This window comes from Mus pahari, chromosome 2 (genome assembly GCF_900095145.1).
Source record: "Mus pahari chromosome 2, PAHARI_EIJ_v1.1, whole genome shotgun sequence".
Classification (NCBI taxonomy): domain Eukaryota; kingdom Metazoa; phylum Chordata; class Mammalia; order Rodentia; family Muridae; genus Mus; species Mus pahari.
The window spans coordinates 144,391,755-144,409,254 of record NC_034591.1 but is presented as its reverse complement, the minus strand read 5'-3'; the positions used below and the strand labels follow the sequence as shown (position 1 = coordinate 144,409,254).

General features: G+C 39.1%; 1 protein-coding gene across 1 annotated transcript; it reads left to right on the top strand.

Moving 5' to 3' along the window:
- The first annotated feature begins 938 nt into the window (after positions 1-938).
- On the top strand, positions 939-8,402 carry LOC110317221 (early activation antigen CD69). Its single transcript, XM_021191653.1, has 5 exons — positions 939-1,067; positions 4,968-5,090; positions 6,139-6,338; positions 6,648-6,751; positions 7,937-8,402. Exons 1-5 carry the CDS (start codon positions 1,004-1,006, stop codon positions 8,043-8,045), a joined length of 600 nt encoding a protein of 199 aa, XP_021047312.1. The 5' UTR covers positions 939-1,003; the 3' UTR covers positions 8,046-8,402.
- The last annotated feature ends 9,098 nt before the right edge of the window (positions 8,403-17,500 follow it).

The following is a 17,500-nucleotide window of genomic DNA, read 5'->3' as shown; positions in this document are numbered from 1 at the left end:
GACATTGCTCAAAAAACGTATCTGAATGAGATGGATATCATGGGAAGATACGTGTATAGGGATCACCTTCCAAATGCCGGAGGCCACAGACACCTGACAGGACAGGGGGAAATAGAAGGAGGTGTTCTGCAGTGAGACAAAGGAAGCCTGACAGTGGAGGATGACAAGAAAATGAGCGAGGGATGATGAAATAGATAACTGAAGAGAAACAGTTTTAGAACACAGCAAGGAAGTTTCAGACCACAAGCTTTCTGTTTCCTGCACTAAAGCAACTCCTGACACTTGAAAGAACTAGTCTCTGGGGAAAAAAGAAGTGAATGTCACACTTTTTAAATCACACTTTTTAATTAACTAAATAAAACTTGTCCAACTGAGAGAGAGGAGAGAGAGAGAGAGAGAGAGAGAGAGAGAGAGAGAGAAAGAGAGTCACAAAGATAGAGGTTTTAAAATCCCTACTCAACAATCCCTTCTGGCCACCAACTGCACCTCGTACATAATGGGTCTTCAATACATGCCTATAACTGCCTACATATACGAAGAAACCAATGCGAAGGATTGGGTGAAAAAGTTTTACTCTCTCTTCCAGTGCTTCTCCATATCACATACAGCAATCTCAAACTTTTAGCTCCTTGTCTAGATTATACCATTTCCTAAGTTATTTGTGTTTTCTAAAAGTTTGTGGAAGGATGTCTTTGATTCTGGGAAAATCCCATTTATCTCTCCCTCTTGAAGCTACAGTTGTGAGAAAACACATTGCAGACAGCAGGGAAAACCCGCAGCTCACCACAACAACACACTAGTGACTAGGCCGCTGGAGCATAAATTAAAGAGAACTGGCAGAGTTGGGTGAGCACAGGGCAGGAGGAAGGGGTGGAGCCTAATCGAGTATAAAGGCTGAAATCCTCAGAGATCAAGTCACTGATCAAGACCGCTCCAGCTACATCTCTCCGTGGACCACTTGAGACTCGCCAGGGACCTTGAGGGGAAAAAAAAATTTAAAAGGATGGATTCTGAAGACTGTTCTATAACGGAAAATAGTTCTTCACATCTGGAGAGAGGGCAAAAGGGTAAGTCACGTGATTTCTTACATTCTGGAATGATCTCTACATTTGATGTGTGGAATAGAGTGGAGAATGGAGAGATTTTCAGAGTACTTGGTTATGATCCGTTTTAATCAGTAAGAGAGAAACTGGGCATAGGTAAATACCTCTCTGGCTATAAGAAGACAAGATACTTGTAGGAGAGAGAGCTATATGAATTTCAGATGATCTTGAAAGGACTTTTCCTTTGAATAGATTTGTATCATCTCACTCTTGGATCTAAAAGATAAAGTGCCTGGCTTGACCTAGTTATTCTCTATAGTTTTCCCATAACCACCTATGCATAATCAGGAAGTTTTACCCTTCCCTTTATGAAGAACTCTGTTTTCCACATGAAGAGTTACATTCTTGCTCTTTCCTTATACATTTGCCTGCTTTCTGTGTGTATTCCCTCATGAGTGTTCTCCTCATGAATCCTCCAGTGGTTGGCAACATTCGGGTCTCCAGGCTCAGAGAAAAAGGCATTACACACACCTGAACATGTGCAGTGTCATATGGTGATTCATTAGAACGTAACCCTGTCATTTAAATGTCATCTTCTGCAGAGCCCTATGGAATCTCCTCCTTCCATTTTGTTCTGTTTCTCTCCTCCAATGAATCACTTCAAATTTTATGACTATATATTTTTCTTCCTTTTTACAAAAACACGATCACCCTTCACATTTCTGTCTCTTCTGTCTGTTCTACACACATTATGCTATCTGTTGTCAGAATTTTCACATTCAGTTTCTGAGTTGTGAGCAACCCTCTAGCACTTAGCACTTGGGAACAAGAGTTATTTGAAAGCATGAGCTATCCAGTTAATAAAGGGATATGTTATGACCAACACCGCCAAGATAGTTGGTGAGGAACGAATTATTTTCTGAGTTTCTCTGTCAAATTGGCTTGTTGTGTAAAAAAAATAAAAATAAAAAATTTAAAAAATTTTTTAAAAGTCTGTTACCTTTAAAATCTCATCCCTTGTTTGAGAGTATGTAGTCAAAAACATAGATATAAAGTCTACAATATTCATTTTTAGATACCTAAGCAACACATACCTGTATGTCTCACTTAAATTTAAAAAAAAAAGCAGATAGTAATGACACTATAATAAATAGTGGAATGAAGGAAGGGTCAAATGCAGAAGTTCCTGACCTGGCCTGGGATCAGCTCCATCTACCCTTGTATATTTAACCTATGTTCCCACGGCCGTGACCTTAGCAACACAGCAGCAGTGGAATCAACAGGCTCCTCCTTGGGTGACTGAAAGTTGGTAAATAGGTGGATCTGTTTTCACGCTCTCCATTAATGCACAGGCCTCAGGAGTGTGCTATTAGGGGGGGATGTTTTGTTGCCTAGGTGACAAGTTGAACTGTGGTTAGCAATGACCCTTGGTGATGGAAATAAACTGTCACGTGGGAGTTGGTCTACATAGCCTACCCACCAGGTGGGTCAATGGGCTGAGTGAACTAGCTGAGGTCTAGGGCTGCTTTCGGATGTGGGTGTGTTTGCTGTGCAGTCAGAGATATTGATAAATTGTGTCCAAGCAATGTGACTATCATATGTTGAAAAATGAAACTAGACCTGTCTCTGAACCTATTACTCAAGCTACGAAGACTACCTCTGAAGATAATTGTGTATGGATGTGAAAAGGAAGGCAGGGGAAAACAGATCTAGGTAGGATTGATAAAGGCCTGGGGGACAGACTTCTAAGACTTGAAATGTGATTTCAAGTCTTAGAAGACTTGAAATCACATTTTCACCAAGAAAAAGAAAATCCTACAAAAAGTTGTTGATACTAGCCATGTGATGTCTCCTCTCCAAGCTTATCTGGAACAAAATATTTTAAGAAAAAAAAAATCCACAAATTCCAAGATACAGTCAACAGAAATAATCTTGTAGTTATAAAAAGTCATCTACAATGGAAAGTTAAATGTTTTTTATAATGAGAAAAGATTTGAGATAGCTTCTCACCTTGCAGCCAAAGGCTTCAAGCTCACACTCCTTTGGCACCAGACTCCAACGTGTTGGGATTACAACTGTGGATACTGATTTTCTCTGTTAATTATAATCTTGTTCAAGGAGCCGTTTTATATTAAAGCTTCCATGAGTATTAAAAAAAATCACACTGAAGAATTTGGGAACGTACAAAGGCATTCTAGTGGGGCCACAATGTTTTGAATCGTGAGGGTTCACCCGCCCTGTAAAAAACAAAATCCAAAATCTAAAGCCAAAAATTGGCTTTCCCTCTGCAGTCACCTATTTACATGCTACGACAGGCATATTTCTATCTACCCAAATCCTGATATAGAAACATTTATTAGTTAAAAGTAACTGTGACTTTGCTCAACCTTTATACAGTAAGTTAAATGGGGGTGGGGTGGGAATCAGTTCAATATGTTTTATAGCATTGTTACTTTTTTTAAATTATTTTAATCTATCTTAGAAAATGTAATGTTTCACTGTTCATTCTTACACTATCATTTTAACTGTGCTATAATTTATATTCAATGAATGGACACATCATAGGAGTGAGGCATAAGGACTCAACAAATGTATAGCCACAATTCCCATCTATATTTGGATATTGCCATGATTCAAGGGCACTCTGTAGCTGCCATTATCACAAGCATAAATGCAAACACTTGTCCTACATTTGACACCATACCTTCCTTATTTTGTCTAAAGTGCCAGTTACATGGAAATACATAATGTGTAATCTTTAATGAATACACTGTTTTTATTTAACATTATTTTTTAAGATTTTTCATATGGTATGCATCAGGACTTTACTTTAATTGCTAGAATCATTTTTTGTGGAAATACCAAAATGTATTTATTCATTCTCATGCTGACAGATATTTGGATTATTTTCAGGACTTGGCCTTAGTGATAATTCTATGAATATTGTTGTGCAAGGCATTTTAAAAACATGATTTGTTTTAGAGATGGTGTGTGTGTGTGTGTGTGTGTGTGTGTGTGTGTGTGTGTGTGTAAAACTGTCTGGATTTTACAGTTGTATATGTATAACATTGTTTTTTATTTATGTCTGAGGAACTGTAGGTCATGTGTGTACAGGTGTCTTCAAAAGCCAGAAGGGGGCACTGGAGCCTTCAGAGCTGTAGTGACAGATGGTTGTGAACCACCTGATGTGGGTGCTGGGAACCAAACACTGGTCCTCTACAAAAAACAGTACATGCTCTCAAACACTGAGGTATCTATCAGCCCCTGTGTGGTCATAGCATTGTAAAAAAAAATATTTCCAAGGTATTTTTCCAGGTTAGTCTCTTAGCATTAACATATGAAAGTTTGCTGTACTGGCATTACCAAGATGCAAAATCAAGTTTTCAATTTTCTTAATTTTATCCTACTTGTGGATATTTATGCATAAATTCTCATTGAAAACATTTATTCTGAGCAGTCTCATAAACAGTAGCTAACTCCAAGGAGACTAGGGAACTACAGCCAGGATGCTCCTTTTATGTGTCTCCTAAGCAAGTGGACACTTAGAAGTCTTAAATAATGATATGCTTGAATTTTTCATGACTATGAAATATACCCATTATACCTACTAAATACATGTATAAATTATGTATTTATGCATATACATACATACATGCATACATACATACATACATGCATACATACATACATACATACATGCATACATACATACATACATACATACATGCATACATACATACTAGTGAAGATACCTTATTAAGTTAGCATTTTACTTTTCAAATGCACTCAGAATTTGGTAAAATTGACTATTAATATTTTTTATTAGTGTAACAACACATTGCTATGCTTAATTTTATATTCCTCAAGAAATATCAACTGCTCCATCTTACAGCCTGAATTCACCCCACTTCTCTCCCTTTTCAGACCATGGCACCAGTATACATTTTGAGAAGCATCATGAAGGATCCATTCAAGTTTCTATCCCTTTGGCTGTGTTAATAGTGGTCTTCATCACTTCCTTAATAATAACTCTCGTTGCCTTAAATGGTGAGTCTATACTTATGAGTTCTCTCAAAGCCCACAAGCAGTAAGCACTCACATACGGCTGAAATGAATGGGTCTTAGCTTGATCTAGTTTATCAGATAAGTTAATCACTTAACTGATTAACTAGATCTGATCTAATGCATAAATCTCAGACACATAAATGGTCAGTTTTATGATCAGCATGAAATACATTCCATGCTCCCTGAATGACAGCTGCAACAATTTTAGAAATATTTAAAGTGTCTGACTTACACATTATGTAGGGTGATCACATTTAAATCTAAAGCTTTTATATACATATATATGTATATAAGAGAGAGAGAGAGAGAGAGAGAGAGAGAGAGAGAGAGAGAGAAAGGACATTTAACTAGAAAAATGCAGACTTTTTATTCAGATTGGCAGGAAAAACAGTATGCCAACCTAAAGATTAATCAAAAAGTGGACAATAGTTTTGCCTTTTATCTCAAGCCAACAGACTAACCTCTCTGGATTACTATGACAATCGGCAACTCCCAGAGGCAGCTGGGGCATGCTGTGCCACCATGTATGGTACATCTATGTCTTCTACAAATAAATGTTACAATTTTAAAAAAATACTCCAGCCTTCCTTCTTACTGTATTTTTAATTGAAAATTTTTCATCTAGTGCCTTCTGATCATACTTTTCCTTCCTCCACCTCCTCCCAGGCCTCCTTGTGTATTTTATCCTCTGCTGCCTGAAATGAGCCCTTGATCAAATTCTTCTGTGTGGGCATTTATGTTCAAAATATCACTTAGAATTTACAATATTTGTTTCTCCTTTTGGCCCAAGTGTTATTTTTGAGATTTTTTTCCCCACTTCTCTGACACTTTCTGACATAATGACCAAGACAACAGAACCCTTTGTTCATGCCCCATCCTGTCCTGAGTGACACTGGGCACTGGACAGATGGTAGCTGAGGTCTGCTTTCTTCTTCCTTTCAAAAGAGCAGAGTGTCCCCTAGACTAGGTTTACCTGCGGAGAGGGTTTGGTTTCTTCTGTTACTAAGACAAATGTTCTTTCTGTTCACAGTGGGCAAGTACAATTGCCCAGGCTTGTATGAGAAGTTGGAATCATCTGACCACCATGTTGCTACCTGCAAGAATGAATGGATTTCATACAAGAGGAAGTGTTACTTTTTCTCCACCACAACCAAGAGTTGGGCCTTGGCCCAACACTCTTGTTCTGAAGATGGTGCTACTCTTGCTGTTATTGATTCAGAAAAGGACATGGTAAGATCCACAACTGATCCCATCAAACACTGTTGCTCTATTTAGATCTTCTGTGGTTCCACTCTGTTCTAAGTGGAAACTGGGCACCTCTCTCACATGCAGTGAAACTTGGTCGTGGAGGCAGGGAGCTCTGTATGAACAATTTAAAAGGTCAAAATGATAGTCTGTTGTACAGTCTCCCCGTGTGGTTTGGTTGCTTCGTTTCAGAGACAAACAATTCAGATGAGCTGGTGCCATGCACAGCTAGCAACAATCATCTTAGTGATGATGCTCAGTCATGTTTGTAACCTGACTCCATTTTGCTTTAAGACATTTCTGAAGCGATATTCTGGTGAACTGGAACACTGGATTGGGCTGAAAAATGAAGCGAATCAGACATGGAAATGGGCAAGCGGCAAAGAATTTAACAGTTGGTAAGCTGCAAAAAAACTCTCTGTCCCCTCTAGGCTGACACTTTTTTTAATACATAAATTCCTTTTCTTCTTTCTTCTTCTTCTTTTTTTAAACATTCCTTCCCTTTCTTCTTTCTCAGTTCCATTGTTCATGGTGGTTCTCCTCACACAGTTCCCATCACTGCTTTTACGGGTATTATGCTCTTTGGAATTATTGAGAGTCATCCTTTACTATTAAAATTCACTCGATAACTCCATCTAATCATTTAACTTTGTCTTAGCAAAACACTAGCCTTAGTGAGTTTGACATAGACTCAGAACACTTCTCATGAAGGGTGGTGAAGTAGTTGTTGGGAAAGAATTCCCTGCTTCACTTCCCTTTCCCAGTTTTCATCCCTATAGGGACAAAGGACAATAGTGTAGTGCCTAATTATAAGTGTCTGAATCTATGGAAAACACACCCCCCAGCAATAAAGACACTGTCACTACCTATTACTAAGTCAGACTTCACGTCTTGAGGAGCATTCTATAAGTTTAGTGTTGATCTTTGCAACATGTAAACTCTGAGTTGAATAAATTTCTCACTCTCTTAACATTTGTATAATGACTGATACAATATCAGTATTGAAAATCTATACTTCTAAATTAGTCACAGTGTTACATGCTTTTAGTTTCAGCACCCAAGAGGCAGAGGGAGGTGAATTTCTGCAAACTCAAGGCTAGCCTAGTCTAATAGTGAAACCCTCTTTCAAAAACAAACAGATTGCATTTCTGGTAAAGGGACTTTTGGCATGTGGCCCATGGTTGTATAACTATGGTTAGGCTACCAAGGAATACAAGAAAACCACCGATGGTCTAAGTAAAATATCAGTATTTGGTGAAATTACCTATGATCATGCCCTAAGCCCCTAAACTGTGATTTTTGAAGGATCTATGGGGGAAATATGATAACGAATTTTGATGAAATGCCCATTAAAATCAGAAAAATAGAGCCTTTAGCTCTGTCTACTTTCTCTACCAATGATAGCCTTCCAGTGTTGTCTGTTGTCTCTACACATTAAACCATGGCTTCTTGGCTGGAAGTCCCGTGTTTTGTGCTTTCTACTCAGGGAACCAACAGAAAAGGCCCCTGTAAAGTTTATTGTCGTGTAACTGGCTAGAAATGACAGACTGGAAATAAATCTGAGTGTCTCTGTGGCTTGACAGGTTCAACTTGACAGGGTCTGGGAGGTGCGCATCCGTGAACCACAAAGATGTTGCCGCTGTGGACTGTGAGGCGAACTTACATTGGGTCTGCAGCAAGCCCTTCAGATGATGAGGAAGCACAGATGTATAGATGACTGTGCCATAGCACCACGGGAAAGTTGTGTGACTGGATACTGCTCTGTGGCTGAATTTTCCACAAAGACTGCACAAACCAACTTTACGTCATCCTGGATCAACTCCAGAAAGGACTGTGGGACATGAGGGCGAAGATCCAGGAAGATCCCTTGACCAGGAGCTGAAACTGTCACCAACTGACTAGTAATCACATCAAGGATGAGAGGATGGCTATGGAGTCTCATAAATGCACTTTATTTTTTTAAAAAACCTAGAATGAATAAAACTGACTAGCTTTAGAGTTACTATTTATTGCTAAATGACTGCGACAGCCAGCGCCTTCATGCATTTGCACTATTTGGAGGGGTTTCAGTGGTAGGAAGAGCTGAATGTAGATACAGGAAGACTTGACTGATTAATGATTTTCTTAAGCTCAAAAAGCATTCACAAGTAAAACAATGCTTGTGAAACCAAGCTTTGCGGTAACTCCATCATCTATTTACAGAGCCTTTGCCTCACTCCATCTATTTACCGAGCCTTTGCCTCGTTATTTTGTCATTTGTTCTCCTCAAAGAATAAGAGTGGCCTTTTTCCATAACTTCCTCCATGTAGACAGCTAATTTTCAATGGTACATATTTCTTAGCCTTTAAAAACCTCTGTAGTGTATTTCAAGGAAGAAACAAAAGCACAGCATATGAGGAATATTTGTAGAGCAGACTGCAAAGTGCTGGAAAGGAAAGTGCAATATGTGTCGTGGCAGATCTCTGTCAGGACACACACCCTGTGGTTTGACCCTGGAATAACGCCAGTCTTGTCACGTAACCTCTTTGTGTCTTTCCCAGTCCTTTGTCCAAAGTATTTCCCATGTGCAATAAAGTGTTTATGTATTTGTTTGTATTTTAAAACCCATTATAAATTTAAGCTGTTTCTACGGATGTGAAAATAAAAGAATAGATACATGGTTTCCAGTGAATCTAATTGAAACTGCATTCAAAGTACCATGTTATAGCATCAAACTGCCTTCCAGGGAGGGGGTCTCGAAACCTTTAGATGAGTGAAGTTCACAAACCTCACCAGAGAAGGGTCTTTGTGCAGTGGTTGGTGGTCAGTGCAAAGTCTCCAAACTAGTCAGTGTGTGGAGAATGGGAGGCTGTGGAGAGCCCAGCCACAAAATAAGAACTCTCCCCCAAAAGGTGCAGGAAACATCATGGAAGCCTGGGCAGCAAAACTGTAAGATCCAGAGGTCAGGGAGGAGTGGGTCAGAACCATCTTCTGGGCTTGAGAGGACCATTGCACTTGTGAATTTATAGCCACTGTGCTTCCCTGCACAAGACCTGCACAGGATCAAGCCAGTCAACATCCCAGTGAGATGGAAGAAGAGCAAGGGTGTCCTCACTCCTACCCGAGGAGCTATTGACAGTCAACAGCTACTGGGAAAGAAGCAGTCAGTTCTTATTCCCAAGTATGTCCCTAGTAATTGACTGTGCTCCAGTGAATAACCCTATACCCATGCATTATGAACAGCATTAATTGGTGAATTAATTGTGAATTAACAGCATTAGTTGGACTCAATGGGGTTTATGAAAAGAAAAGGACGTGAAGTTTGGAGGAGTTGGAGGACAAGGTGGTGGGCGAGTATGATTGAAATACTTTGCATACATGTATGAAATTCTCAGAGAATAGCTGTGAGTTATGCCGTATTGGAAAACAGAAAACAGTAGAACACCTACTAAAAGTCTTCCACAATGCAAACCCCTAGTTTTATTAACACTTTTGTAAATTTACACACATTCATGCTAAAAGGATACATTCATTTTTGCATATATCAGAGTCTCTGAATTGTCAGTCAACAGATCCAAGGCTCTGAACACATCCTTTTCAACTCTGTTCTGAAAACAGCTTTCTCACTATATATTTTATTCACACACGCTAATTCACAGAGTATATGTGGGTCATGGATGCCTTCAAGTATGTGTGTGTGTGTGTGTGTGTGTGTGTGTGTATACTGTGGTCACCCTCATGATATATAGAAAAGAAACATGGATTTAGAGTTCTTAATGAAAAATAACATGAAGTTTACTGGCCACTGAGAGCCTCAGTTCCATAGCTACAGAATGAAGCAGGTGGCCTCCTCACTTAAATATTCTATCATTAATAATCACAGTTCTGTCCTGACTCATGTTGAAAAACAGTCTTGTGATCTGCATGGTGTGGATGTGTAAGTGGAAACACTGCTGTTGAGAGCCACAGGACGAGAGACAGCTGACCCAAGTCTGACTTCTGCCATCCAATGGATCACGAGTTATCTTTAGACTTAATTAGAGATTGAACTGAAACTAATAAGAAACTTATACAAAATTACCTTAAAACACCACCAAAACTTCAGAGTAGTCATGTGATGTATCAACTATTGATAATGTTACATGTGAAACACTATGTTCACAAAGTTTTTGTATTGTATAAGGTATCATTTATTCAAAGCATGTCTATTTCTACATAGCATACATAGGTTACATGTAGCAGCATACATTTAGTAGTAGAATTAAAATATCCAGCCACTACCTGATACAACTGTGTAGAGTTTATATCCACATGTGAAACAGAGACATGAAAATGAACATGAATCTCTAGGGGGTCTTGTGTTGGAAAATGTACAGCCAGAAAGACAGCTGGAGGCAGTGTGATTTAGCTCAGCTTAACTTCTAGAAGCAATTTGCCAAAAAAAATTTTAAAAAACAGGATAATTAATACATTTTTCTGTGATATGACTACTCTGGAGAAAGAGAAAAATAAAAAAATAATCCTTGATGTGCAAGGTCTAGCAGTAAAATTAAGGAAGCACTTAATTCTCCAAATGCAATATAATGTGATTCTGCTACTCAACATTAAAATATGATGAGGGCTAGCAAGTTGGCTCCATGCCCCACAGCAATTGTATATACATCATATACAACATAATAAATAAATTATAAATACCTTAAGTGTAATTACCTTAATCACCTTTTCCAAACGCAAAGACAAAACCTTTTCCCCAAATCAGCATATCCTTCATCCAGTAACCAGGAAAATCTGTAGCTTGTTCTCTGTCCCAGAGGAACAATAAAACCACCACAATACTCAAATTCACACACATTTTAGCCTATTTAGGCCTTTCTAATTTTTCATGTCAGGATTTAAACCCCTAATTCCTGTGGAGCCCACGTTAGATAGAATATGAGCCTCCTGCAGACTTTATTATACCATCTTTAAAACAATTAATTCACACTTCTATTTTCCTTTCCTTTTCTTTCCTTTCCTTTTTTCTTTCCTTTGCTTTCCTCTTTCCTTTCCTTTCTATACCTGCATATAAGAAGCAGCCTGTCAAACCAGGATTTAAACCTAAAATTCCCATGGAGCCCACATTAGACAGAATGAGTATCCCGTAAGATTTATTAGGGCGCTCTCTAACTTAAGCTACAGACATTTATTTAATTAATCCCCATGATAATATCTATCTGTTTTGTTCTCTACCTGGAGCCACAGACTTCTATTAACTAATGCCTGTTTATAGCAGGCGATTATCACTGCTCTCTCTACTTGGAGTCAGTGGCTAATATTCCCTATATAATTCTGAACTTGAAATTTCTCATAATTAATAAGCTTTCTGCCTAGAGCAGCCATCCTGCCTGTTGTGCTCTCTACCAGGAGCCACAGACATTTACTTAATCAATACCTATTATAATATCTATCTTTATGCTCTTTACCTAGAGCCACAGACTTCTATTAATTTTGTTGCGGTAAATCTCCAACCCAAATATGCCCCAGCAATGAAAACACAACACAGTTAAAATGATTACATGCTGTGTGCCTAGATTGGGCAGATCTACCGCTATACTACCATCTACCACATCTGGACCACTTAGAACTTGTGGTTTCTCCAGGCCATGTGCTTCTGCTCCGCTTTTCTTTTTCCTCCTCCTCTTCTGCGTCCTTTCCCTCTTCCAATATTTTCTTCTCTCTCACCTTCTGCTCCACCTTCCCTTTTATCTGCCCAATCATCAGCTCTCCTTTATTTTACAAATTAAAGTGGGAAGCAGGTTTACTGGAAATCACCTGAGTGCTGACCCCCCAGTCCCAAAACCTAGGAAACTTTAATGAAGAAAATGTGTATATATGAAATGTTGGGGACCTTCCTGGCAATGCAGAGTTTACTGGGGAAGGTAGCAATGGGGGTGTTGCTGTTTGAAGTGGCAAAACTTGCAATTAGAAAGACAAAAGTAGCTTACTTTTTGGAAAATTCTTTCTATTCTTAACTCTTTGCTATCTGTACTGGATAATTTTGTGTCAACTTGACACAGGCTGGAATTATCACAGAGAAAGGAGCTTCAGTTGGGGAAATGCCTCTAGGAGATCCAGCTGCAAGACATTTTCTCAATTAGTGATCAAGGTGGGAGGTCCCTTTGTGGGCGTTGCCATCTCTGGACTGGGAGTCTTGGGTTCTATAAGAGAGCAGGCTGAGCAAGCCAGGGTAAGCAAGCCAGTAAAGAAACATCCCTCTATGGCTTCTGCATCAGCGCCTGCTTCCTAATCTGCTTGAGTTCCAGTCCTGACTTCCTTTGGTGATGAACAGCAATGTGGAAGTGTAAGCCAAATAAACCCTTTCCTCCCCAACTTGCTTCTTGGTCATGATGTTTGTGCAGGAATAGAAACCCTGACTAAGACACTAGCTTAAGACCAAAAATTGCCAGCTTCTAGTAATTAACACTGATGTTTAGCAGTGGAGAATTAAGTAAGGGATTTCTTGCTGGGGCTCCTTTCCCTGGTGAGCCAGTCATGAGCCTCTTGCTGGCCAGACAAGAAGCTCTGAGCTTGTTAACTTTTTGTGGACCAGGAAGAAAAGAGAAGAAAAGAAAATCTTTTACACAGGCAATATGCATTGGTATACACACATTCATGTACACATACACATATATACACGTACACACACACACACACACACACACACACACACACACACTGGACCCCACCATTTGTCTCATCAACTCCACAAGTGTTCTTGTACCAGTGGCCTCCAATGGCGCCAGTTCTTTGAAGAAGGCAGTCAAGGGGTATGGAGTCAGTGGGGAGACCAAAGTTTATATATCTTTGGCAATTCTTCTATCTATAATTCTTTGCTATTTTAAGGCCAAAATCCATTGGTTTCTGGCAATAAACACTTTCTGTTAGCATCATGAGATTATAAAAAAAAGAGAGAGAGAGAAAGCTTAATTGTTAGGATTCCCTTCTGTCTGGCTCAAGGAGCCCTTGCCAGCCAGGTGAGAGGCTTGCTAACTCTTTTTGAGCCAGAGAGAGAAAAAAGGAATGAAAAGAGGTCACTCACAGACACACACACACACACTGAATGAAACAGAAAACAGCTACACCACATTTCTTTTATTGTTTTCAGCTTCTTATAGCTTTTAGACGAAAAGTAATCTATGTAAGAAAAAAATTACCTCATAGATAAAATATTATAAATAAAGGAAAATAATTAAAATCCTTTACACAGTTAAACATGCATAGACATACACACATTTATACATACATGTATTTTAGTTGGGCCTGGTCATCTGTCTCAATCAACTCCACAAGTATTTACACATGCTTGCATATACCTACACATGTATGTGTGTACACACACACACACACACACACACACACACACACACACACCACAATTGGATGGATGAATGGATGGATGGATGGATGGATGGATGGATGGATGAATGGACAAACGGATGGGGCAGAGCCTCCCAAGCCAACAACCTTATTTAATACCTTCTTAGATAAAAGTTCTACAGAAAATTACCTCATAGATAAGATGTTACATAAAATGGGAGTTATAGACAGATGTTGATAGTTAAGTTCAAAGCAGTGCTTCATTTGCAACAGTGTACTCTGCCTTACAGAAGCTTTGCAGTTTCCTGAAGTCCCATTTATCAGTTGCTGATCTTGGAACCTGAGCCATTGGTGTTCTGGAGTTAGAAACAGCCTGAATGACCTTCAATCGAAGAATAGATAAAGAAAGGGTGGTATATCTACACAATGGAATACTATTCAACTAAGAAAAAAAAAAGACATCATGAATTTTGCAGGCAAATGGATGAAACTTGAGAATCTCATCCTGAGTGAGATAACCAGGTCCCAAAGCACATGCATGGTATGTATCCACTTATACATGGATATTAGCCATAAAGTGCAGAATACTCATGCTACATTCCACAGACTTAAGGAGGCTGGACAGGAAGGAAAGCACAGGTGTGGATGCTTAAGTCTCACTTGGAAGGAGGAGTGGAATAGTCATGGAAGGCGGATGGAGAGAGGGAACTGAGTGGGAGAGGGGATCAGGAGGGAAGTGGAGAAGTCTGGGGTCGGGGCAGGGGGGATGGCTGGATGGCCATGAGAATGGATGGAAATTTGCAACTGATGGGGGAGGGACTAGGTAGGGGGCATCTCCAGGAAGACACAGAGACTTGCAATAGGGGAGGCACCCAAGAATCAGTGAAGGTGTCCTTAGCGGTGACTCATAGCATTGGGAATATGGAGCCTGGGGAGGTTGCCTCTTGTGGCCAGGCAGGAGCCCTGGTGGAGTGACAGGGACACCAACCTGCCCACAAATTTTTGACCCAACACTTATCCTGTCTACAAGAAATGCAGGAATTGGTGATGGAGCAGAGACTGAGAGAACAGCCCACCAATAACTGTCCAATGAGAGATCTATCCCATGGGCAATCACCAATCCCTGACACGATTAATGATACTCTGTTATAATGCAGAAAGGAGTCTAGCATGGCCGTCCTCTGAGAGGCTCCACCCAGCAGCTGACTCAGACAGATGCAGATGCCCACCTCCAAACAGAGAATAGAGCTTGAGGACTTTTATAGAAGAATAGGAAGAAGAATTGCAGTCCTTGAGTGGATAGTAATGCCAGAGGAAGACCAACAGAGTCAACTAACCTGAACCCTTGGGACTCTCAGAGACTCAACCACCAACCAAAGAATATGCATGGGTTGGATCTAGGCCTGTCGCACATATGTAGCAGAAGTGCAGCTTGGTCTTCATGTGGGTCCCAAACAACTGCTATCCCCAAAGCTGTTGCCTGTCCATGGAATATGTTCTTCTAGCTGGGCTTCCTTATCTTGTCTCAGTGGGAGAGGATGCACCTAGCCTCATGGAGACTTGATGTGCCAGGGTGGAGGGAATACCCAAGGGGACCCCCTACCTCCTCAGAGGAAAAGGAGAAGAGATGTGGGGGAGGGATTGTGGGAGGGAGTGATCTAGAGGGGACAGTGAGTGGGATGAAAAGTGAATAAGAAATAGTAGTGGTAGTAGTAGTAATAATAATAATAATAATAATAATAATAATAATAATAATAATAATAAAATTTAAAATCTATCCATTTAAACCCCCCCAAAAAAACCTTTCTTCCTAAAATTACTTGAATCAAATCTTGAATTCTATAAAACCATTAATTCATCTAAACACCATTAATTCATTAATTCTTTATATTGATCTGCAGGAAATTTTCTCAATAAAGTGGGATAATGACAAGGAATTGTTAAGCTGTGTAATGGTGACAGGAAAGGTATGTCAGCTTCAAGAAGCAATCCTGACACCTTACCTCTCAGAGCTCATCCATTGTAGGCCATGCAATGACAACGGTGGGCCATCTCCAAGAAAGTTACCTACTAACCTTAACCTCTGACAGTGAAAGATTAGGCCTCCTATTCTATGATACATGTACAAAATATCTTTATATTTTATATACTGTATTTTTCCTTAAGTAATAATTTTCTTTTTCTTAGTAACTTCAAGTGTGGTCAGTCATAAGAAAATGCTTAATTTAAACCAACACAAATATATATTCCTTAAATGTAATAATTTCGTTATTCAAAGCACACATGTACTTTCCAGTGACAAATTACCAATATTAAAAATGAGTTTGTTAATATTACCAATATTAAAAATGAGCACCTCTGATGCTCAACCAATGCAACACCCTTACTGCAGTGCTCTCTAGTGGTGACATAGAGCCACTGCACTTTTATTTTAATTAAGTTTCTATGTGAAATATGATTTCTCTGTTGATGATCATGGCTCAGCAGGTAAGAGTGACTTCTGTCAAGTCTAATGATCTAAGCTCAATGCCCTAGACCTATTTAGTGGAAGAAACGCTATTTGTAAATAAGAGCCAAATAATGGAGAGAATCAACTCCTGAAAACTCTTCAAACCTCCACACATGCATGTTCACGCACACACAAAATAAAACTAAAAATTTGTTGGTGACTATAGGTCATAATGATATGTGTATGTTTCAAAACTGCCAAGAGGATAAATTTGGCTTTGAAGTGATGGTTATATTAATTAGCTTTATTTAGTCATTGCACAGTGTACAGAATATTAATTTGCACACATTAACCTCATACACATATGTAAAAACATCTATAGGTTTTCAATTGACATTTTTAAAGGGAGTCTATTTTAAGATTGTGTTTTTATTTATGTGTGCTCTAGACACATGAAATCATGCAGCAGATACCCCAGGGCCCTACCCTTCAGGAACATGATTTCAGTCTGTATATGTGATTGGCATGGTGTGTTGGCCCATGATCATCCACAGTTACTTTACAGCATTTTCATGCACACTATATGACAGTAAAGAACATTTATGTATATGAAAATGTAAACTACATTGCTGTCAAATAAAAGCAATAGATGTAATGAAATTATCTGTTGCTTGATATTAAATATAAATGTGGCTATGCATGCCACCATAGTAACATATCATCATGGCAATTAAAGGTCATTTATCTAATACACTACACATACTCATCCTGTGTTATTAGCATATTGTACATTGTCACATAGTACTTTCTTGTGTGATTAGGAAAGGCTGACAGATATGTGGGTTGGTTTCTGGTGTTAAATATTTCAAATAATGCTTCTGTTGTTGTTCCTGTTCAGTTCCTTAGGGATATGTATAGGCTAATTTCTTTTGGTGTTATACCTGTGTTATTTGGCCCTAATTTGCTCATTTATAACACTTAATACTAAATACATTTCTAACGCGGTTATTTCAATCCACGTTCACTGGAGCAGTGTATGAGTTCCCATGGTTCAACATGCTTGCCAAATTTGGTACTTTTACCTTTTTATAAATATTGTTGTTCAAATTGTTTACACTTGATTTGTTACAATGGAGGTTGAACACCTTTTGTCCTTCCATTTGGAATTTTTTTATGCTGTACCTTGCTTCTCAATTTTGCAGTTCTACTTTATAGGTTTTACTAAATAGATAATGAATTGTTACTGATGGGTGGTCCTGTGAAAAACCAATCAGGAACAGCTATCTTCACAGGCAGCAAGTTATGAGATTGGGGGATGGGAGAGAGAGCTAGAGTGGTGGTGGTGGTGGTGGTGGTGGTGGTG

Coding starts and splice junctions, on each gene's coding strand:
- LOC110317221 (XM_021191653.1), top strand. CDS start 1,004: ATGGATTCTGAAGACTGTTCTATAACGGAAAATAGTTCTTCACATCTG. Junction 5,091..6,138: donor AACTCTCGTTGCCTTAAATG/GTGAGTCTATAC, acceptor TTCTGTTCACAG/TGGGCAAGTACAATTGCCCA. Junction 6,339..6,647: donor TTGATTCAGAAAAGGACATG/GTAAGATCCACA, acceptor TTTTGCTTTAAG/ACATTTCTGAAGCGATATTC.